Source organism: Macaca fascicularis, chromosome 18 (genome assembly GCF_037993035.2).
Source record: "Macaca fascicularis isolate 582-1 chromosome 18, T2T-MFA8v1.1".
Classification (NCBI taxonomy): domain Eukaryota; kingdom Metazoa; phylum Chordata; class Mammalia; order Primates; family Cercopithecidae; genus Macaca; species Macaca fascicularis.
The window spans coordinates 71,837,515-71,861,418 of NC_088392.1; the positions used below are offsets into that span (position 1 = coordinate 71,837,515).

The 23,904-nt window shown below is 41.8% G+C and overlaps 2 protein-coding genes and 1 long non-coding RNA gene across 11 annotated transcripts in view; 1 reads left to right on the forward strand and 2 right to left on the reverse strand.

The window, feature by feature from the left end:
* MYOM1 (myomesin 1) overlaps positions 1-10,166 on the reverse strand; it is a 179,609-nt gene extending 169,443 nt beyond the window's left edge. For 4 of the 6 annotated variants that reach the window (XM_005587098.5, XM_065534075.2, XM_065534071.2 and 1 more), the window contains exon 1: positions 9,219-10,166. Coding sequence is in view for 2 of the 6 variants with exons in the window: in XM_065534075.2 (XP_065390147.1) it covers positions 9,219-9,221 (3 nt within the window). In the remaining 4 variants the exon portion in view is untranslated. The remainder of the gene's footprint in view (positions 1-9,218) is intronic. The other 2 variants (XM_074022763.1, XM_065534073.2) reach the window with 2 other exon arrangements.
* A 388-nt stretch (positions 10,167-10,554) lies between these two features.
* On the forward strand, positions 10,555-18,712 carry MYL12A (myosin light chain 12A). 4 transcript variants are annotated; one of them, XM_065534076.1, is made up of 5 exons: positions 10,555-10,663; positions 12,365-12,465; positions 15,782-15,977; positions 16,424-16,585; positions 18,223-18,712. In XM_065534076.1, exons 3-5 carry the CDS (start codon positions 15,797-15,799, stop codon positions 18,393-18,395), a joined length of 516 nt encoding a protein of 171 aa, XP_065390148.1. In that variant the 5' UTR covers positions 10,555-10,663; positions 12,365-12,465; positions 15,782-15,796; the 3' UTR covers positions 18,396-18,712. The 4 variants fall into 4 exon arrangements, with proteins under 4 accessions (XP_065390148.1, XP_005587159.1, XP_065390150.1 ...); XM_005587102.4 differs by lacking the exon at positions 12,365-12,465; XM_065534078.1 differs by lacking the exons at positions 10,555-10,663; positions 12,365-12,465 and adding an exon at positions 14,836-14,985.
* On the reverse strand, positions 18,670-23,676 carry LOC141409053 (uncharacterized). The gene is made up of 3 exons (XR_012427285.1): positions 22,944-23,676; positions 21,294-21,433; positions 18,670-18,798 (listed from the first exon to the last, which is right to left on the reverse strand). It is a non-coding gene; the product is annotated as an uncharacterized lncRNA (long non-coding RNA).
* Positions 23,677-23,904: the final 228 nt, after the last annotated feature.

Sequence of the window (23,904 nt, forward strand, 5' to 3'; positions counted from 1 at the left end):
GGAGAATGGTGTGAACCCAGGAGGCAGAGCTTGCAGTGAGCCGAGATCACACCACTGCACTCCAGCCTGGGCAACAGAGCAAGGCTCTGTATCAAAAAAAAAAAAAAAAGAAAGAAAAAAAAGAAAAGAAAAAAGGAAAGACATTCTGACACGTTACATCGATGAACCTCAATAACATGCTAAGTGAAATAAGCCAGTCACAAAAAGACAAATAACTCTACAATTCCATAACTTATATGAAATACTTAAGAGTGGTCAGAATTCTAGACAGAAAGTAGAATGGTGGTTACTAGGGGGAAGGGAGGAATGGGGAGTTATTGTTTATTGATCATAGAATTTCAGTTTTACAAAATGCAAGGAGTTATGGAGCTGGATGGTGGTGATGCACAACATTACAAATATATTTAATCCACTAAGCTTTTAGTCCCCAACCTTTTTGGCAACAGGGATCTGTTTAGGGGAAGATGGTATTTCCAGGGACTGAGGCAGTGGTGGCAGTGGGGGGCAGGGAGGCAACGATTTCAGAATAATTCAACTCATTACATTTTTAGTGCACCTTATTTCTATTATTATTACAATGTAATATATCAAGAAATACATATACAACTCACCATAATGTAGAATCAGTGGGAGCCTGAGCTTGCTTTCCTGCAACTAGATGGTCCCATCTTGGGGGTTATGGGAGACAGTGATAGATTATCAGGCATTAGATTCTCATAACGAGCACACAACCTAGATCCCTCACATGCACAGTTCACAATAGGGCTCATGCTCCTGAGAGAATCTAAAGCCACTGCTGATCTGACAGCAGGCGGAGCTCACACAGTAATGCGAGCGATGGGGAGCAGCTGTAAATACAGACAAAGCTCACTCCCTGGGTCCTGGGGGAGGTGGGAGGCAGGGGGCTGCACTAAGCTATACAATAAACAAGGTGAAGATGGGAAATGTCATGTCATGTACATTTTACTAAATTGGTGGGGGGTGGGGGTGGGCATTGAGAACCAGTGAATACAGGTGACTCATTTAAAGAGCTTTCTATAAGGGAGCAAGAAAATAGGACAATAGCTGAAGAGAGTTTTTGTTGTTGTTTATGATATGGTAGATTCATTTTCTATTGCTGCTGTAACAAATTACCACACATTTAGTGGCTTAAAACAACACAACTTAGTCATCTTACAATCTTGTAGGTTGGAAGTCCAATGTGGGTCTCACCAGACTAAAATTAAGCTGTCAGGGAGACTGTGTTCCTTTCCAGAGGCTCTAGGGGAGAATCAGTTTCCTTGCCTGTTTCAGCTTCTAGAGGCTTCCTGCATTCCCTGGCTCCCGACCCCTTCTTCCATCTTTAAGGCCAGCAACATTGTATCTCTTTGACCCTTCTTCCACAGTCACATCTGTCTCTAACAGTCTTCTTCTGCTTCCCTCTTCTTCCTCCCGCTTATTTTAAGACCTCTTGTGGCCACACTGGGTATACCCAGATAATACAGGATAATCTCTGTATTTTAAGGTCAGTTCATTAGCAACCTCATTCCATCTTCTCCCTTGATTCTCCTTTGCTGTGTGACCTAACACAATCACAGGTTCTGGGAATTAGGACAGGGATATCTTTTGGGGGTCCTTAGTCTGCTTACTACATATGGGGTACATTACAGCATTCATGTCGGACACTCCAATAGAGAGAGAGAACTTGATGATGCAGGAGAGGGCAGAATTGCTGGTGTGGCCAGAGCGAGAAAACAGAAGAGCTGGCTTTCTGTAGGAGCAAGGGGAGTTCCTCTCTAGTTAACAGGAGAGGAGGGGGAGGACAATGCATGAAGACAGATGATGGCCAGTGAGTAAATGTGGTGGGGACTTGTGAGAGCCATTATCTTCTCAGTGACTTAGAAGCAAGGTCGTCAATTTAGAGTGAGGATAGAATAGAATGTGTTAGAGGTGTGAAGAGACAAAAGTTATAAAACTGACATCAAATAGACAAGAGCATGGGCCGGGTATGGTGGCTCATACCTGTAATCTCAACACTTTTGAGGCCAAGGCAGGCAGATAGCTCGAGCTCAGGAGATCAAGACCAAACCTGAGCAACGTGGAGAAATCCTGTCTCTACAAATAATACAAAAATTAGCCAGGTGTGGTGGTGCACACCTGCAGTCCTAGCTCCTCAGGAAGCTGAGGTGGGAGGACCGATTGACCCTTAGGAGGCCAAGGCTGCAGTGAGCCATGATGGTACCGCTGCACTCTGGCCTGGGTGACAAAACAACACCTTGTCTCAAAAAAAAAAAAAAAAAAAAGAGAGAGGAGCATGAAAAGACTAGAGAAATGTGGGCATCGAGGGCCCACTTGAAGTCTGTGGTCATTAATTTAAAGTGCAATCACTTAGCTTGTTTTCTACACTCAAGTGGACAAAGGATTCATATACTAATTAGTCAGGGTAGTAAATTTCTCCGTAAGAAATTTACATGGGTTATCACACTTTATCCTCACAACCACTGAATGAAGTGGGCACTATTATTATGCCCTTTTTCAGATAAGGACACTAAAAGATTGGCTAAAGTAAGCATCAACTACAATTTTTGTTTTAGGTATTAGTTTTATTAGGGGATTCAAAAATAATATTTGTGTCATAAGATTAATTTAGTAAACGTAATTTGATCACTACATTCATTCATTAACCAACTATTATGGTATCACTATTTTAGGCTATATACTTCAAAACAGCTTAGATATCAGGAATCTTTGTCTTTTAAGAGTTGAAACAGCATTTCTCCAGTTAACTATCAGAGCCAGTGATATGGTTTGGCTGTGTCCCCACCCAAATCTCATCTTGAATTCCCACATGTTGTGGGAGCGATCCGGTGGGAGGTAATTGATTCATGGGGGCAGGTCTTTCCTGTGCTGTTCTCGTGATAGTGAATAAGTGTGACGAGATCTGATAGTTTTAAAAAGGAGAGTTTCCCTGAACAAGTTTTTATTCTTTTGTCTGCCACCACGTGAGACATGCCTTTCATCTTCTGCCATAGTTGTGAGGCCTCCCCAGTCACATGGAACTGTAAGTCCATTAAACCTCTTTCTTTTTTAAATTGCCCAGTCTCAGATATGTCTTTATACAGCAAATTGGTACCAATAAAGTGGGGCGCTGCTGAAAAGATATCCAAAAATGTAGAAGTAACTTTGTAACTGGGTAACACACAGAGGCTGGAACAGTTTGGAGGGCTCAGGAGAGGAAAATGTGGAAAAGTTTGGAACTCCTAGAGACTAGTTGAATGGCTTTGCCCAAAATGCTAATACTAATAGCAACAATGAAATCCAGGTTGAGATGGTCTCAGATGGAGATGAGGAACTTGTTGGGAACTGGAGTAAAGGTGACTCTTGCTATGTTTCAGCAAAAAGACTGGTGACATTTTGCCCCGCCATAGAGATTTGTGGAAGTTTGAACTTGAGAGAGATGATTTAGGGTATCTGGCAGAAGAAATTTCTAAGCAGCAAAGAATTCAGGAGATGACCTGGATGTTGTTAAAGGCCTTCAGTTTTGAAGCAGAGCATAAAAGTCAGAAAATTTGCAGCCTGAAAATGCAATAGAAAAGAAAATCCCCTTTTCTGAGACAAATTTAAGCTGGCTGCAGAAATGTGCATAAGTAACGAGGAGGTGAATGTTAATCCCCAAGACAATGGGGTAAATGTTTCCAGGGCATCTCAGAGGTCTTCATGGCAGACCCTCCCATCACAGGACTGGAGGCCCAGGAGGAAAAAGTAGTTTCACGGGCCAGGTCCAGGGTCCCTATGCTGCACGCAGCCTAGGGACTTGGTGCTCTGCATCCCAGCTGCTCCAGCCATGGCTGAAAGGGGCCAAGGTACAGCTCAGGCCATGGCTTCAAAGGATGCTAGACCCGAGCCTTGGCAGCTTCCACATGGTGTTGAACCTGCAGTGCACAGAAGTCAAAAATTGGGGTTTGGGAAACTCCACCTAGATTTCAGAGGATGTATGGAAACGCCTGGATGCCCAAGCAGAAGTTTGCTGCAGGGGTGGGGCTCTCATGGAGAACCTCTGCTAGGGCAGTGCAGAAGGGAAATGTGGGGTGGGAGACCCAAAACAGACTCCCTACTGGGGCACCACTCAGTGGAGCTGTGAGAAGAGGGCTACTGTCCTCCAGACCCCAGAGTGATGGATCCACGGACAGCTTGCACTGTGTGCCTGGAAAGTCACAGACACTCAACGTCAGCCGGTGAAAGCAGCCAGGAGGGAGGCTGTACCCTGCAAAGCCACAGGAGCGGAGCCGCCCAAGACCATGGGAACCCACCTCTTACATCAGCGTGACCTGGATATGAGACATGGAGTTAAAGGAGGTCATTTTGGAGCTTTAAGATTTGACTGCCCTGCTGGATTTTGGACTTGCATGGAGCCTGTAGCCCCTTTGTTTTGGCCAATTTGTCCCATTTGGAATGGCTATATTTACCCAACACCTGTACCCTCACTGTATCTAGGAAGTAACTAACTTGCTTTTACTTTTACAGGCTCATAGGTGCAAGGGACTTGCCTTGACTCAGATGAGATTTTGGACTGTGGACTTCTGAGTTAATGCTGAAATAAGACTTTGGGGGCTGTTGGGAAGACATGATTGGTTTTGAAATGTGAAGACATAAGATTTGGGAGGGGCCGGGGTGGAATGATATGGTTTGGCTCTGTGTCCCCACCCAAATCTCATCTTAAATTCCCATGTGTTGTGGGAGGGACCCAGTGGGAGGTAATTGAATCATGGGGACAATTATTTCTCATACTATTCTCATGATAGTTAATAAGTCTCATGAGATCTGATGGTTTTAAAAAGGAGAGTTTCCCTGCACAAGCTCTTCTCATCTGCCATCATGTGATATGTGACTTTCATCTTCCACAATGATTGTGAGGCCTCCTCAGCCACATGGAACAGTTAAGTCCATTAAACCTCTTTCTTTGTAAATTGCCCAGTCTCAGGTATGTCTCTCTCTTTTTTTTTTTTTTTTTTTTCCTGAGACGGAGTCTTGCTCTATAGCCCAGGCTTGAAGGCAGTGGCATGATCGCAGCTCACTGTGACCTCCCCCTCTCAGGTTCAAGCGATTCTCCAACCTCAGCCTCCCCAGTAGCTGGAATTACAGGTGTGCACCACCATGCCCAGCTAATTTTTGTATTTTTAGTAGAGATGGGGGTTTCACCATGTTGGCCAGGCTGGTCTCAAACTCCTGAGCTCAAGTGATCCGCCCACCTTGGCCTCCCAAAGTGCTGGGATTACAGGTATGAGTCTCTGCGCCCGACCTCGGGTCTGAAAACAGACTAATACAGCCAGATAATTTATTATCTATATAATCCTTATTTCTTTGTTTGCTTTATTCATGTTCTCTGTTCTTACATCTCCTTTAGTATTTTAATTTTTCTAAGCATGTATCTATTTAACTTATTTTTTCAAATTTTCTAGTATGGAAGTAATAAGTATCCCCAAATACCCTTAATCCAATTTCACATAATTTTTTATCCCATTTATCATCCCCGACTTTAATGATAATTTTGATTAAAGTTTTTTAAAAAGCAGTTCTTTATATATGTAGAATCTTCTATATCTTTGTAATATATTGTTTGTAGTTTTGGTGCTCTAAAATTAATTATACAGATTTATGTAAATACTTACTCATTTAAAAGAAAGGAGCTCCTCCTACTGGTGTCCTGAATTAATGGATTAGTGTTAATTGTTACATCATACATATTTCATGTATGAGGAATTAAAATTCCATTTATGTAGGCAAAACCAGAATGTAAGCCATGTCTCTTAACATTCAATAGTTTCTTACATGCAATAAAAATTGCAAGTGATGCGTATAAAATCATTGACTTAGGTTGTAAATACCAAGATCCATTGTGCTATGCTTCCTTGCTGTTGTTTGGGTAACAAATTTTCCTACTTTGGACCAAAGAAGAAAGCACAGTATAGTACAATAAAATATGGGCTTTGGATTGGACCACTTACGAGCTATGTGCACTTGAACAATTGACCAGTTACCATGTATTTACTGGCACCTGTGAATATTTGGCATTGTATTAGGAGTTAGAGATATGTGTATAAATATCCACATATTTACCGTTTTCCTTTCTATTCTTCCCCTGGACAATCAGAGACATGAGTTATAATCCAGGTTCTTTCATTGCCTTTTGGGAAACCTGTGCAGATCATTCAAGTATTTGAGCTTGTGTCCCAATCAATGATATGGAGGTAATAATATCTATCTCACAGGGTTGCTGTAAGAATTAAATACTAGAAATGTTTATACAGAATACCTAGCACATAATAGGCACATATAATAATAACTGTTCGTTCCATTTTTTTCTCCCTTTAGATCTGACGTGGGGAAAAAAAACGACGACAGCTTACTCTGAGGCAGGAGCAATGGATAGTGTCCTTGTAGAAATTATAGTACTCCCAAAATAATTGATTACTATAAATATTGAGTTTCCAAATGATTAGTGCTGGGTTTTCTCAACCTAAGCACTATTGACATTTTGGGCTGAATAATGCTCTGTTGTCGAGGGCTGTCCTGTGCATAGTAGGACGTTTAACAGCATCCCTGGCTGCTCCCCACTAGATGCAGTAGCTGTCCCAATTGTGAAGAGCAAGACTGTCCAGACATCACCAAATGTTCCTTCAGGGCAAAACCCAAGCACCACTCCTCCACCATTGAGAACTACTGCAATAGTGGATCATAAGCTCACATTTAGTGGGCCTTGAGAGGTATTTTTAAAATTAAGTGACATAGAATTTGCCATAGACTGAATTGTGTGTCCCCTCCCTGCCAAATTCATATGTTGAAGGCCTAAACCCCAATGTGACTATATCTGGAAATATAATTAAAATATAATTAAGGTTAAATGAGGTTGTAACGGTTGGCCCTAATTCCATTAACACTGAAGCCTCATAAGAAGAGGAAGAGATCCCAGCCATTTGGGAGGCACAGGCGGGTAGATCACTTGAGGTCAGGAGTTCGAGACCAGCCTGGCCAACATGGTAAAACTCTGTCTCTACCAAAAGTACAAAAAAAAAAAAAAAAAAAAAAAGGCCAGGTGTGGTGTCTCATGCCTGTAATCCCAGCACTTTGGGAGGCTGAGGCAGGTAGATTACCTGAGGTCAGGAGTTGGCAACCAGCCTGGCCAACATGGTGAAACCCTGTCTCTACTAAAATACAAAAAAAAAAAAAAAAAAAAAAAAATTTAGCCAGGCGTGGTGGCACATGCCTATAATCCCAGCTACTCGGGAGGCTGAGGCACAAGAATTACTCGAACCTAGGAGGCAGAGGTTGCAGTGGGCCGAGATTGAGGCACTGCACTCCAGCCTGCGCAACAGAGTGAGACTCCATCTCAAAAAAATAAGTAAATAAAAGTAAAAAAATAAAAATACAAAAAAAAAAAGAATTTAGAAAAGTTAAAAAAAAAAAAAAAAAAGAAGAGCAAGAGAGCGAGATCTCTCTGCCACATGGGAACACAGGAAGAAGGCGACTGATTATCTGCAAGTCAGGATGGGGCCTTCAATCAAATTGGCCAGCACTTTGATCTTGGACTTTCCGGCCTGCAGAAGTATGAGAAATAAATTTCTGTTGTTTAAGCCACCCAATGTATAGTATTTTGTATGGCAGCTAAAGCAGACTAGTAACAGAATTGAAAAGAAAAGAATAGAAAATTTTGAAAAACATTATAGGTAGTCAAGTATTTCTTAGTGAAATAAATTTCTTACTCTGAGTATTGGTCAAAAGATTGAGGGAGGATGGCTTGAGCCTGGGAGATGGAGGCTGCAGCGAGCTGTGATCAAGCCACGGCACTCCAGCCTGGGCAATAGAGCAAGACTCTGTTTCACTCTATTTGGAGCAGAATTCAAGTCTCCAAACTTTTAGTAAAAACGTGAGAAGGAGATTATCACGCGGAGATAAAGATCTCCCATAGGGTCCAAAAGGGTAGATATATCAGAAAGATTCAGAGGCCTTTGATGGTGGGTCCAGTCATCAAAACTGAACATCAAAACACTAGGTGGACATTTGAAGAACATTTTAACGAGATGTTATTTTTCCACATTGGTTGACTAACCATTTCTAAATCCATAGTTGTGGAATGAATAAATGAATGAACACAGACTACACAATTCCTGTTCATCTTCAATCAGCCAGGCTCTCTGATCACCTCCAGACAATCAGGCGTGCTGCTCCCTCTGCCTGGCATGTCTCTCTCCTTTTCTTTCCCCACTGAATTAATTCTAGAATCAGCTCTTTAACATCCCCTGGGGGACACCTTCCACTAGTTCCCAGACAAGTTTATTCTTCGTTTGTGCTCCTTCAATAGGCCCTAACTAACTGTACCCTAATTATTATATCTGTTCCACCCTTGTTCCCTGATACCCCGCTAACTCCGCATTCTTTCTATTCCCCCCCGCCCCCATCCCCAAGGTAGCAACAACTATGTTCTGTTCCAGAAAACATAAGCCACAGCCCCCACCACAGTGCTTGGCAAGGCGGTTGCCGCTTAATACCTGCTGACTGAGTGGCAGGAAGACAAGGCAATTACCTGACTCAAATAGGTGGGAACTGAACAATGAGATCACTTGGACTCGGGAAGGGGAACATCACACACCGGGGCCTATCACGGGGAGGGGGGAGTGGGGAGGGATTGCATTGGGAGTTATACCTGATGTAAATGACGAGTTGATGGGTGCAGCACACCAACATGGCACAAGTATACATATGTAACAAACCTGCACGTTATGCACATGTACCCTAGAACTTAAAGTATAATAAAAAAAAATAAAATAAAATAAAAATAAAAAAATAAAAAATAAATTTAAAAAAAAAAAAGAGAAGCAAAAGAATGCTGCCTTCAAGCTGAGGGGAAGACTGAATTGTCCGTTTCCTTCCGCTCTAGTGTCCTCAGGAGAGGACGTTGGCGGAGCTGGTGCTCTCGCGGTGGCAGGCCACCACCCTGTGGAGGTGTCATGCACTGCAAGTGCTCGCAAGCTCCAGGAACAAACGCAGCCGCGCAGTTGTCTGGGGTTTGCCCCGTCGCTGCCAGCCCTCTCGCTGAGTCCCCGCCCTCGCTGATAAAAGCCCGCTTGGGACCCCCGTTACGTGGATGGCTTCCCAGGACCTGCCCTTAAAGACTCTGATTTAGTGCGTTGGAAATGACGCAATTATTTTTATTTTTAATTGGTACCCCAAGTAATTCTTACCATCAAGGAAGTCTGGGAAACAGATCACGTTTGTTTCAATCACCTGTGGAACTGGAGCGATTTTTTTTTTCCCCGGTGACTTTATCACGAAGTTAACTTTGGAATATGCTAGTGGTTAATACACGGAATGTTCCCGAGATCCCTCAAGAAAGAAGCTACGAATACTTAGAAGACACTATTCCGCAGCGTTTACAGTTAACACTGTCCGTTCCAGAAGGATTCGAGTGACGGCCTGCTTTGAAGGCGAAGACCACAGGGCAATCCAAGCTTCAGAAGGGTTCTGGCCACGGGAGCCACACTGGTCACTGTCCCCTAGTGCTGGGATGACGGCTCGAGTGTTAGAGGATGCCACTCACTCCTCTGGTAGATGAGGTCAGAGAGCTGAGGGGACCAGAACAAGTCTTCCTTATCGGATTCCGGGCGGAAAAAGAGAAAGTCCTCCCGGAGTTTAATAAGAGTCATTGTTGCGAATTGTTCTAGGCAAGGAGAACTCAGGAGAAATAGGCCCAAGTTTTGATTTCTGTTTTCACCAAGCCGCGAGTCCTAATCGTAGCAAGAGGTGCAGGGGAGTCGCCTTCCTTCCCGCCTAGTGGGACCCAAGTCAGGCTGTCTTTGTTAGCCAGGGTCAAAGGGGCTCTGCCAGGGAAAAACGACGGCAAATGTTTTTCAAGAGGGAGGAAGTCTCCAGCCACATGTGACCTTATGAAATCCGTCTGGGCCAAAAAGATAGTGGACGCTTGGCTGAGGGCCCCAGGGACACAGGTTTCCTCCTGTAAGGAGGAGGCGGGACTCTTCATAAAATTACACTGCACACAGAGCTAGCATCAAGGTCCACTCCCGGGCTACACACACAGCTCCGAGGCCCTCAGGCGGAGACCCAGACCCCGCGAGGGGCGTCAAGTGCAGGCACACTACCGCGGAGGCTGGAGCCCGGCCTCGGGGCGGAGCGAGGGCCAGTCACGTGTGTCCGCTGCCGTCTCCTCGATTTCCCTACAAGGACTTGGGCCGACGGGCCCCGCCCTTCGCCGTGCCCTGGAATGTGCGACCAAGCAAAGCCACAGCACGGACGCAACCATCTGCGGAAAAGATAGGGGGGAGGAAGACTTAACACTGCAACAAGAGGTACAAAAAAGACGGAAACTCAGTGAACAGGACCCAGCGAACCATGATATATTGCTTTATACTCTAGGTCGCCCACTTTAGGCTTCCTTCTCGTGCACTTGGTCAATACCGCGCTCGCTGACCACACTGGCGACTTCCCTCCATGTCGCCCCTCCGAGAAGTCTGGCCCACTCTGCGGGCCAAGAAAGGTGACCGGGCTTCCTTCCGGCTTGCTAAGCGGAGGCCGGAAGCGGTGGTTTTTAGCGGCTCTCTGGGTAGTAGGGTGGTGTAGTAGCGGCAGCGAGGGGCTCGCAGAGGTACTCGGATTCTCGTAGCTGTGCCGGGTGAGTGGCACTCGCGTTCGGGCGCGGGACACCCATCCCGGGGACCCGTCTCCGCGGGGCAGCTGGAGGGCGGCGGGGCTCCTGGCGCCGGGAGCGCACCTGGGCAGGTGTGCCACCCAGGTCCCCGGTTGTGGGATCCGAGGCCATGGCTGGGAGTGGCCCAGACCGAACTTCGCTCCGGTGCCCAAACTTGGAGCCCGGGAAATGCGGCTTCGCTCACTGGCGACTTGATCTTGGACGACTGCCGGGCCCGCGAAACCCGACCCCTGCAGAGCTGATCCCGGGACTATTTTTGTTTCTAACGTCAACTTGCCCGATTCGAGAGGGTTTGCGCAAAAAACGTAGCCCATTGTCCCCCCGCTGCAGCTGTTGCAGCTGTGTGGCTACATTTAGTAGGAATAACCAACTCAAATTGGGAAGTTCTTCAACTCAGTACCCGTTTCTGTAATTAGAACTTTTTTTCTTTAAGCGATGAAATTTTGGTCAAAGAGATCTGGAGTTTAGTTTGTGGCTCCAGGAAAAACTCCAAAATATAATGCCTTGTCCCATGTGGGGGGAAAGTTTGGGCTAATTCAATTCTCCATGGAAGTGTTTTCTTTTAAAGTAGTTTAGTAGGTATATGAATGTATCTATCAATTTCTTGAGAGACCTATGGATTTAGCAGAGATTTTAACTTAAGTGCAAAAAGTTTTATATCTAAAGGCGAATAAAGCGAATATTTCTTAAAATTATTGGTATTTGTTTTATGTTCTGGAAGGGCTCTGATAAACGGTCATCAGAAAAGCACTTTATTTTCAAAAGCGAGGCTTTACTGGCAAGTCAGCCCTAACAGCCAATTTTCTGTCCAGTGGTGAGAACTTTTGGGTGTGGCAGTCCTAGAGAACGAATCCTACCTTCAACCGGAAGTTTGCATAAGAAATGAAAACTTGGTTTACTTGGAACTGAAGCACTAACTTGAAAATACACTTTTTAAAAATTGCGGTTAGCACCAGAAAATAAATTACACTTTTTTTTTTAAGTGCATTGATTAAATGAGGTGGTGTATTTGTTCAGGGTTTAAAAAGCCGACCAAATGATAGGTGCTATCACACTACGCAGTGTTTTGTAAGATGGTAGTTTTTTCTTGAAGAATATCTGATATTTCTCAGAATATTATCAATCTGAGTGTTCGTTTTGTAGAAAAAGTTTCTAGGTTATTTTACATTTATTGCCAGTTTGTAAATGCTGGACTCTAGGGTTCTAACCAGAGCACTCTAATGTATATATTGGTATGGATTAATCCCATTTTATAAGTGAATATAGTTTCTAGAGATCTGAAAAATCTTCTCGTGTCCTTTGGTGTGTGGGGAAAGCCACTTTGAGAATCTGTTCTATTTCTGCCACCTATTAATCTAGTCTAACATTTTCTTTAATTGTGTTGTGTATCTCGTTATAGCCCATAATGATTCTGAGTTAAAACACAAAATAAAAAACAGATTCATTGCCACCAGCGTTCACCTCCCCTGACTTAAAAAAAGGTTATGTTCCTTTAGATTAATCTGTAAACTCAGTCTCCTGACTGCCCTTCATTCACTTTCTCATGCTTCTGAAATCCTCTTATATTTTGTAGAAGCATGTTCTTAACTCTCCTTGCTTTACAGTTTCATACAACATATACTCCTTCACACCAAAGATCTTTCATTTAATCCTTCAAAAATAAAGATCCAGGCCGGGTGCGGTGGCTCACGCCTGAAATCCCAGCACTTTGGGTGACTGAGGCGGGTGGATCACGAGGTCAGGAGTTCAAGACCAGCCTGGCCAAGGTGGGTGAAACCCCGTCTCTAACAAAAATACAAAAATTAGCCAGGCGTGGTGGGGGGCATCTGTAATCCCAGCTACTCCGGAGGCTGAGGCAGAGAATTGCTTGAACCCTGGAGGTAGAGGTTGAGATGTGCCATTGCACTCCAGCCTGGGCGACAGAGCGAGACTCCATCTCAAAAATAAATAAATAAACAAATATAAATAAATAAAGACTCGACTTTATGATTGAAGAGCTTTCGTAACTTGGAAACCTTGGGTCCTTACCTGGCGATCTTTGCATCCTAAATAACTACACTGACATGAAATCTTTTCAATTTATTTTACCCTAGCTTGCTTTTTGCAAAAAGCAATTTCAACTTTTTTAGATTAAGGAGTATACCCTAGTTTTCTAAACTTAGATGAGAGTTGTGCATTTGTTGAAGGCTTATTACATGAAGAGTGATAGTCTCCATTGTTTGCGGGAAAGTAAAACAAACAGCAAACTAGAATAATAGCAAAGAGGACCCTGACAATATCAGAAATGATCTGCTCCTTGAGATCATAGCACTGTTCCTGATTTGACTCCCTCCACCATTGTTTATTCCCCCCACACTTTTAGTTTGGTAGGAAAAAAACCCCACAGTTTCTGTATTTTGGAACAGTGACTGAACTCCCTATCGCTGAAAGGTTTCTGGTGGAAAATAACTCAGAGATAAGAATCCAGCCTCCTCGAAAAATTAAAGGCCTAGGTAGTAACTTGCTCAACATTACACTATCAGTTTTTGGTAGAATTAACTACCTTAATTTGTTAGAATTGAGACTAACACCCAAATTCTTAATTCTAACTATGCCTTGTAGCTTCTAAATGATCCCACACTGGGTTTTTCAAGGTCTTCCTCCTCCCCAATCACTTAACTACTCAGAAACATCTTTTCTGAACTCACAACATTTAATTATTATGTACCATCCTACAAATTATTTTTCATTATTGTCACACATTGTTTTAAGTTTAGAGTCATACTTCTGGAATGAAAACTATGACTCATTTCATAAGTTGAACCAATCATCTCATTTCTTTATAGTTGCCTCCCCAACTGTATTTTGAGCTCCTTGAAGATAAGACACATGCCTTACATTTCTTAACTCTTAAGTAGTATTCAACGTAATTAATAAGACATTTGATACATATTAGTGTAATGAACTGTTCATAATAAGATTGATAAGATTAAGTCTTGAATATGCTGAAGAAGAGCTCTATATGAAGCCACTGTCAGTGCTGACAAAAAAAAACTTTACTTTAAAAATCTATTTTATAATACATTTACAAATTCAAAAAACTGCATGATTAAAAGAATAGGAAATACATCAGAATTCAGAAAACAAACTACAACCAAACCTAAACATTTTGAAAAGGTATTTAGAGGACCCCCATACATTTAGTAATATGAGATTTTATATAATAGATTAAAAAATCAGTTGTGGCAGCCGTTTGACCTCATCAGTTCTTTGTTCTTAAAATAGCTGACATTTCTGCATCATTAGGGAAAGACAATGTTGTCACACAAAACAGACTATTTTTAAAGATGTGCTTTGGCTTGCAAAGGCGTGACATGCCTAAAATATGAAAGTGATATGGACTGGTAAACGTGTCACACATTGGGTCTCAACCTCTTGCTGCAAGTCCTTGAGTACATTTAAGAGATGGAGGAATAATATACTCTATAACTCTTTGTTGTTTTTAAAGACAGCACTTACAACAAACAGGAAAGTACAACCCTATGTAGTTTAGATATGAATGGGATTTACTACCTCCAAAGGTGTTATAGAATGAAAATATGCATTTATGAATGGTTTAAGTCATGAAAGGCAGCATCCTAAAAGTTGATTAAAGAATTCTAGGAAATTTGGGAGCAGCATATATCATAACTTCTGTGCTGTGTAGGATATATCTTTTCAACAATATATTCCAGTTGCCATATGGTGCTATATTGGATGGGCTGGAATTTGTGACTATCCTTTGTGGAATTTCCTATTAAAATCTGAAAACAGATTTAGCTTTTAAAAATTTGAGGCAGAGCTTTTCTGATCATTCCGTAATTGTATTTAGTCTGGACGATGTGGTTATAATCAAGGAAATAATGTAAGAAATTACTTTTTAAACACATCGGAATCATATTCTTAGGGTCACTGTGGAGTGCTGAGATCTAGGTGGTAGTTCATTCTTTGCAGTCCACAGACTTATTTTTAGAGCAGTGGCATAGTGTTTTGCCAGATCATAGCTAAATGTTTTCAGAACGTAAGCTTTAAAATTGTTATCCTGGTCAGAGTGAAATCAGTAGTGCCTATTTTAGACCTGCCTGGAAGAATATAACTCAATGCAGTGTCTTACTTTTGCTGCTGAGCGGTTTTGCAGACTACCATCTGCACTGCAACTCTGAACGATGGTATGGTAGAATTTTATTGTCTGATGACTATGGATCTTCAAACAAATTTTTGTAGTTTTTAAAAAAGACTGAGTATTGAAAGTTGCCTTTTTATTTTAGGTATTACTAGACATTCTTTTTAATTTTAACTTAAATTTTACTGGGATAAATTTAGATAAGAGAGCAAAGGTAGTTTCTACCTTTAAGATGTTTTCTAAAACATTTAAATTATTTTAAAAGCTTGTACTCTGATTTCTGTTTAGAGGTCTTAGATACTTCCAGTGATTTAGTGTGACTGTAATACAAGAAACTGGTTTGGATAGAGTATAATGTCTATAAAAACTGTAGATGAATTCCCCTCAGTTTTTTTATCCTTTACTGTTAGCCTTTCAACAAATAGTTTTCTTGAACTACTTTTGCCTAGAGGTGAGGGTACAATAAAAAATGTTAGTTGAAAGTGGAAGAACAATATTTGTCAATAGAGATTAGGAGATGAAGACCTGTTCCATCAGTTAGTCGTTCTTACTGTTCTTCACCTTTCTGTCCACCGTACTATGGAATAGCCAATTTAGGCTAAGGCTGCAAAGGGTGGACCTACTGAAGATGAGTTAGTATCCCTCAGCACCCCCATAGTGCTGAAGTATAGAACTTGGGAGTTTCCTAGGTAACTAATTTTTTTTGCTGCTTGGTTTTTTATTGTTATCAAATTAGCAGATTTGGTTATCAGCTGTTGTTAGCTATATAGCAGTACGGGTCATATGTAATCTTGTTGACATGTGTCTTCTAAAGACACATTTCTGAATAGCTCAAACATATCAGGAAGGCTGATTCTGTGTACTTTTGTTAATCATTGTTTTGATTCAAACTTAAGTAATCTTAGATGTTTAGTTTTTATTGTATTTCCTTTCCTAATTAGGACTTAACCACCACCATGTCAAGCAAAAGAGCAAAGACCAAGACCAAGAAGCGCCCTCAGCGCGCAACATCCAATGTGTTTGCCATGTTTGACCAGTCACAGATTCAGGAGTTCAAAGAGGCCTTCAACATGATTGATCAGAACAGAGATGGTTTCATCGACAAGGAAGATTTGCATGATATGCTTGCTTCATTGGGTAATGCTCAGTTTAAATATTAATCTATTGGATAGAATTTCCACGGTGCCTTTCATGTTGATTTCATGAGTCTTAAAGCTCTGTAAAGCCTGTCTAATGGTTTGAGTAAAGTGTGGAATGGTGTTTCCCACCGAACCACCAGCAGATTCCTGACCCTGTCTTAGGATTGGGTTGGGGTTCGTGTGTGTGTGTGTATGAAAACACTAATCTAGATTATGGAAGCAGTATTATTCCTTCTGACATTCCAATGGAATATCATATACTCTCCAGACTCTTTAATAGGCCCTATTCATTAAGAAAACTTTCCCCCGCAAGTAGTTTTGCTGTCATGAGTGCAAACAGTAAACTGTATGAATGATAATCTTTCTTACCAAAATGTTTACTGTCATTAATAGTTGATATGTATTATAATGTAATTTAAATTATGACCCCTTTTAAAAATTTAGGGAAGAATCCAACTGATGATTATCTGGATGCCATGATGAATGAAGCTCCAGGCCCCATCAATTTCACCATGTTCCTTACCATGTTTGGTGAGAAGTTAAATGGCACGGATCCTGAAGATGTCATCAGAAATGCTTTTGCTTGCTTTGATGAAGAAGCAACTGGTAAGTGAGAGGTAACCTTTAATTACAAAGTGATTTAATTTTTAGTTATGGTAACTAAAATATACAGTGACTTAAAATAGGATAACACCGTCAGGTTTGTACTACACCTGTGTTTTTAAACAGAGTTCTCTTGGCATGTTTGTCACTCACGTTCTGCTTCTGCCCTAAGTATTAGTTTACAATGAATAGGTTGTATTTGAAACCTCTTTGGGAAACTTGTATTACCCCTTTCCTAGCATGTTAACTCCACAAGGGTTAGGCTATCAGAAAATATGTATTGAATAAAAAACTTTTAACAGAATAATCTTGATGAAGTATAAATTGTTATAGGCTATGGCACCACTACAATCCTGTGTGTGTTTACCAGGTATCTGTCAGCTCTCAAATTGTTTAAATCTAACATTTAACCTCTATTTTAAAATACACCCAGTAGAACTTAGGGTCTGGAATTAGCCTATCTGGCTTCATTGTAATTTGGGGCAAGTTGCTTGACTTTCTCTAAGCCTCTGTCTTCTTATTTGTAAAATGGGCAGTATTACCTACCTCACAGGGTGGTTGTGAGAAGTAAATGAAGTGAGATGTACATGAAGTACTTAGCATACTGTGTGGCATAGAGTTAACTCTCAAAAAAACAAAATGTTAACTATATAGGGGCCTGATCCTTTGGCGGAAGTGTAAAACATAATGAGGGAATATTTTCCATGACACCCAACTCAACATGGCGTAGCCAAGTATGTTTAGTGAAGGAAGGCACAATCTTGGGTTGCCTGCATTAGTGGGACTAGTTTAAATACTGCGTGGTTGCCAGGGCCTACTGATGGAAGCATGGTCTGTGGCTTTCAAGGCTCCCCACATGTCCATGCCAGTTATTTGGGAAATCTTAAAAATACCAATACCAGAAAATCTTCGGTGACATCTGATTCTTGTAGGCAGGCAGGTTTTATGAGAACCCTGGTATCAAATTCCCAAAGAGCACACCTTTCATTTTACCACTGCACACCCCCACTGCCTAGCACAGTGCCTGCCACATAGTTAGTGCTCAAATATTTATTCCATGTTTTTGCATGTGCTGGGACTGGCCATATTTGTTATAATAATTGGATTTGTAAACAGTAAAAATCTCATTTTACATCTGAGAAAACCAAAGGTCAGGGATAAAGTGAAATGCCTGAAATAAAATAGCTTGTTAAAACTGGGCCTCAAGTTTCCAATATTCTTTCCACTGTACCACTTTATTGATGTGTATGATGTAGTGTTGATTTTAGCGTGGCAGGTCAGTGTTATTTGCTTGTAGAATAACACATGACCATTCATGCCACTTTAAGGAACCATAAGGCTAGATTCTTTAACCATACTTTTTATTACTTTGTTTAGGCATAGGTTTAGTCTATTATCAAGAGATCAGAAGCTGAATGTGGAGGCAGAATGATAGAGCAGAACGACGCTGCTAAGCATCTGGGCATTTTTCTAGGCACTTCCCTGCTGAGGCTATTTTAAGTAGGTGGACACCCTGGAGTTCACATATTTGCATGTTTATAGTTTTTAACATACAGAACATGCTTAGTTGAGTATAGATATTCTTTGTGATTGACCCTCAGAGTAGTATGTATTCTGATCCCTTATTCTGTATTCTCCAGGCACCATTCAGGAAGATTACCTGAGAGAGCTGCTGACAACCATGGGGGATCGGTTTACGGATGAGGAAGTGGATGAGCTGTACAGAGAAGCACCTATTGACAAAAAGGGGAATTTCAATTACATCGAGTTCACGCGCATCCTGAAACATGGAGCAAAAGACAAAGATGACTGAAAGAATTTCAAATTCCAGCCAAACGTTCCTTGTTGCCACTTTGGGTATTTTTGAGATTTTCTCTTGCATGCCCTTAGCTTTACAGCTTTTGCATTTCCTGTTGTATTTATTCTCAGCCATTTTGGGCATATGTATCTTTATACTGACTGGAAAAGGGACTTTCTATTGATATCATTTTCAGAATAGAAAATAGGGTAATTTAACCTACCAGCCCTTTCCCCTAATAACTGTGGTCTATACAGAGTCAATATATTTTTTTCAGAGAAAGTTATTTGCTCGATTTTTTCTGAATCATAATTAAACTTTATGATAAAACACTTACTTGTTTAAACTTCTTATTTACCAAACTGGGCCTTTGTTGGTTTTAGTTGTATCTTCCAAAGAAAGGTAGATGAGGAAAATCCTAGAAAATGATATGGTTGTTAGCTTTCTCTTCCTCCAATTTTCCTAACAATCCTATCTCCTCTACTATCCTCCTCCTCCTCTCAAGGATATCCAATTTTAACTGCCCTAATCAGGTTTTCTGCACTTTGTCTTCCGATTCTTCAAATAATTTCCTGTAGAATTGGCATACATATGATAGTTTCCCTAGCTTTAAGTTCTTAAGTTGACATACCTGCCAACATTTCTGCTTTATTTAAACTTTTGTAATTTCTGATTATTTAAAATTAGACCAGGTCACTGAGTGTAATTTCAATTTTTCATATTTTTAAAAACCATTTTGGCTTAAAGGTTCTGTGGAATGCTACCAAAGAGAGATTTTTTAATGTTATGTTTTAAAGTGCTGGAAATACAATGCAGTATTTTTTTATTATATGTAGTTCTTCTTTAACACAACAATGCCTATTGAAAGATATTTATGCAGAGATTCACCACGAGTCCATGTATGAGTTTTGGACATTCCTGACCTTCCCACAATCAAAACAGCTGAACCTACATGCCTGGGAAAGTGAGGTCATTATTTCAGTCCTAAAAATAACTTCTACTATTTGCAGAAATGCAGAACTGTTTCATAGTTAATCAGGGAGTGGCAGACAGTTTCATTCTTTTTCAGCTTTAAAAATCTGACTCTCAAAGGGCTTCAGGATTCTCTTTTTTTTTCCAGACAGGGTGTCTCGCTCTATCATGCAGGCTGGAGTGCAGTAGCGTGATCACAGCTCACTACAGCCTTGACCTCCTGGGCTCAAGTGATCCACCCTGAGTAGTTGGGACTACAAGCATGCACCACCGTGCCTGGCTAATTTCTCAATTTGTTGTAGAGACAGGGTCTCATTATGTTGCCCAGGCTGGTCTCAAACTCCTGTACTCAAGTGATCTTCCCACCTCTGCCTCCCAAAGTGCTGGGATTACAGGTCTGAGCAACCATGGCCAGCCCAAAACTCCCACTCTCAAAGATTCATGAGTTTTAAAATATTTGAAACGGAGAAAAATTTGGTTGAAAAGAGTTGACAATTAGCCCATGAAGATGAGTAATTGACAATTACTGTAATAACTTCAAGTTTTATGCTATGATTATCATGACTCTCCTTGGACAAAACCATTACCTCATTCGGTAAACAATTACTAAAAGCCTTCTGGGCAGCAGGCCTTTGCAGCCAATAAGATCAGCTAGATCCTGTAACCTGAGAAGGCCAATGCTATAGGAATAGATGGACTAGTCAAAGCTAGTTCTTGTCTTCTTCAACGTTAGAATCTTAGGACCTGCCTTCATTCTTTGTCTTTTGTTACTGAATTTTATTCACTGGTTAAGCCAAAATACTTTTTCCAGGCTATGGCCATGGTGCTAAAATCTTGTTTTTTGAACTGAATTTCCATGTCAAGAGAAAAAATTATCATATGCTTTGTTAAATCTCCAGTGAAGAACAGATAACATTGTTTCCACTATATGAAATACAAGGTACTATTAAAATGATCTCTTGCAGGGTTCCTGTTTCCCTTTCAGATAACTGCTCAAAGAACCAACTTGCATTAAGAACAATGATGTACCCTGAATGAAATAATTCTCCTAATTTAGTAATACCATTCTTTGCTTAAACAAGAATGATTGCCAATAGAAAGGTAAAAGCATCCATTTCAATGGTGTGTTTGACTGAAAAATCAGTCTCAAAAGTTTCCACGATGAAAGTCAAACTTGAAACAAACCATTTCAAAAGATCTGACTAGGCATATTGGCTCACATCTGTAATCCCAGCACTTTGGAAGGTCGAAGTAGGAAGACTGCTTGACGCCAGAAGTTTGACATTAGCCTGGGCAACAAAGCAAAACCCCATCTCTACATAAAAAAAAAAAAAAAAAAAAAATTAGCCGGATATGGTGGCGGGTGCCTATAATCCCAGCTACTCCGAAAGCTAAGGTGGAAGGATTGCTTGAGCCCAGGAGTCCAAGGCTGGAGTGAACTGATTGTGTCACTGCACTCCAGCCTGGGGTGACAGCGAGACCCTGTCTTTAAAAAAAAAAAAAAAATCGGACAAAACCAACCTAATGGGGGTGGCATCCTTATCTACCTGCATATGATATGGTCATTTGGATTCCAGGCCCCAAATTTTACTTGATGAAAGAACCTATGACTTGAGAGCAGGAATTGAATGCTCCTGGGAAAGAAAGGAGGAAGGCCTGAGCATAAGAGACAAGTAAAAGCAAATTGAGAAGGAAAGGAAACCATTTGCTACAAAGTGAAAAGAGGAAGGACAGCAAGAGGTTTAACACCTAGACTTGAGGATCAGATAAAAAATGATCAGAGTTTGGAGAGGTAAATGGAGCCACAGAAACAGTTTTACGGAAACCTAGTTAATGTCAAGAGTAAGGAGGTTAGTAGTGTCCAACACAGAACAGTGGAGTATGGGAAGGTTTAAATGAGACGCCCCCAGATTTGACAAGTCGTTAGTCATGTTTGCTTACCTTTTCTGTCCATAAAGCGATTGTTGTAGCTAATCCCGCACTGAAGAAATGCCCAGTTTTCCCCGTGCTGCTTATTCCATTTTCACTTGCTCTTCTATCTTCCAAGTCCCTATATGTTTTTAGTCTAGATTTCTCTGTGTCTGCTCAAATAGCAGGAATTGTGACTTCTCCAATGTTTATCCACATACATTTTACAGTTGTAATGAGTTTACAACTTGTTTTTTCATTTACTAAAATTATATCTCATGTTTTGGCATAGCCACTGTTGTTTTAAGTATATTGGTTTTTCAACCATTCTTAACTTCAATTATCTTTGACGTGGGTATGCTATAAACAATTTTCCAATGATAGATATTTAGCTATCCAGCTATTTTTGTTAGTGAATACATTTTTATTAATGATTAAATAAAGCCTATATAGGCTTTTCTTTTGCATCTAGAGAGAACAATGTACCTTAGAATTATTTCTTCAGAATAGTGCTGTCAAATAGAAGCTTCTGTAATTATGGAAATGCTCTCTGTGCCATACAATAAGGACACTAACCACATGTGGCTATTGAGCACTTAAAATGTGTCTAATACTGGCCGGACGCGGTGGCTCAGGACTGTAATCCCAGCACTTTTGGAGGCCGAGGCACGTGGATCACAAGGACAAGAGACTGAGACCATCCTGGCCAACATGGTGAAAACCCATCTCTACTAAAAATACAAAAATTAGATGGGCGTTGTGGCACACGCCTGTAGTCCCTGCTACTCGGGAGGCTAAGGCAGGAGAATCGCATGAACCCGGGAGGCAGAGGTTGCAGTGAGTCGAGATCGAGCCACTGCACTCCAGCCTGGGCAACAGAGCAAGACTGTTTCAAAAAACAAAAATGTGTCTAATACTGCCAGACGCACTGGTGCAGTGTCTCTCACCTGTAGTCCCAACTACTTGAGAGGCTCAGGTGAGAGGGTAGCTTGAGCCCAGGAGTTCCAGGTTGTAGTGCATTATGATCACACCTGTGAATAGCCACTGCATTCCAGGTATCAAACGTTATCAAATACAACTGAGGAACTGAATTTAAGTTTAGCCACATGTGGTTAGTGACGATTGTATTGGACAGCACAATTCTAGAAACTTATATTTTTTAATTATTTAAACTATCGAACCAAAACCTAGACTACAGTTAAGGAAAGGGTAAATATTGTAGAACCAGGTGTGACTTTTAAGCAATTGCTTTTCTAACACTATTGAGAAAATACATACAGTCATGAACTGGATTTAGAGCTGTGCTGCTGGGATGAGGACCACCGCGTCAGCATCATGTGTGCTTACCAGAAATTGGAATTATCCTCCACCCTTTACTCACTCAATCCTAATACCCGGTTTTGAGGCTCAAAAATGTTTTTTAAAGTCTTGTTATTAGGCGTGCTACTGTTTAAGAACTGCTATAGAGTGCTGAACACAAGCTCCCTCCCTTCTAGGAATTTCTGATCAAAGATTTCTAGAATATATAAACTCCCTAAGAGGCTTTGAATTCATCTCTCAGCATGCAGCACATGTTAAGGCAATAAGAAGAGTTCAACAAAGATTTGCTATTAGATTGCCAATCTTCCACCATCCTGAAGCAATGCTGTTTTAGTAATGCTAGATGAAGTAATGCTAGATTACCTCAAGGTGAGGGAAAATATCTTGAAGAACACAGCCACAAACACGATCTAGAGCAAAACCTGAAAAACGTAGCTTCTTGTTTTCCTTTTTTTTCTTCTTCTTCCTTTTTGTGGAGAACGGGGTCTCGCTATATTGCCCAGGCAGGTCTCGAACTCCTGGGCTCAAGCTATCCTCCCGCCTCTGCCTCCGTGAGAGCTCGTATTACAGGCGTGAGCCACCGCGCCCGGCCGCTTCGTGTTTTTCTTTGTGTGTGCATGTATGTGTGTGCGTTGCCATTTTCTTGATAAAGTTAAGAAAGTAGTTTGAATAAAACTTTCTTGTGGCTAAAGGAGGAATGAAACAGCCATAGGCTGTGGCCGTAGCCTCATAAGGCCGTAAACCTTATGAGGGTAAGCAGAGAGGAGTATGTTAAAGGATTTAACTCGGGCTGGAACGCGGTTTGAAAAGAGAAAGGGATTCTGGAGCGGAAAAGAATCCGCCCAGGCGCCGCCCTCACCTTCTTAGCATTACATGGGACGAACCCTAAAACCTGTCTTGTCTGAAATTCAAATTTAGAAGAACTGTACTTTTACTTTCTAAATCTGGCAACTCAGGGTTCGGCGCCAGGGGACCCCAAATCCTCGGCGGATCGCGCCCCGCCTGGGTCAAAGGGTACCCCAAATCCTCCGCTGATCGCGGCCCGCTCGGGTCAAATTCCAGCTCCCGGCCCAGCCGCGCCCAGCGGGCCAGGAATGCGGAAGGGCCGCGGAGCTGCCAAAGGAGCAGGGGACGAGGCCCCGGCTGCGGGCGACCGCCGCAGCGCCGGCGCTATATCGCAGCGGATCGGAGCAGGCCGAAGGGCAGTTAAGACCCCGGCCGTGTGCCTCCGGCCCCAGCAGCCCAGCCGCTCGGCTGACACACAGACCCCGCGCCCAGGCGCGAACACTCTGCGCACCCCCGTTCCACTTGGTCCAGCCGCGCC

Coding starts and splice junctions, on each gene's coding strand:
- MYL12A (XM_005587101.4), top strand. Junction 15,978..16,423: donor TGATATGCTTGCTTCATTGG/GTAATGCTCAGT, acceptor TTAAAAATTTAG/GGAAGAATCCAACTGATGAT. Junction 16,586..18,222: donor CTTTGATGAAGAAGCAACTG/GTAAGTGAGAGG, acceptor TGTATTCTCCAG/GCACCATTCAGGAAGATTAC.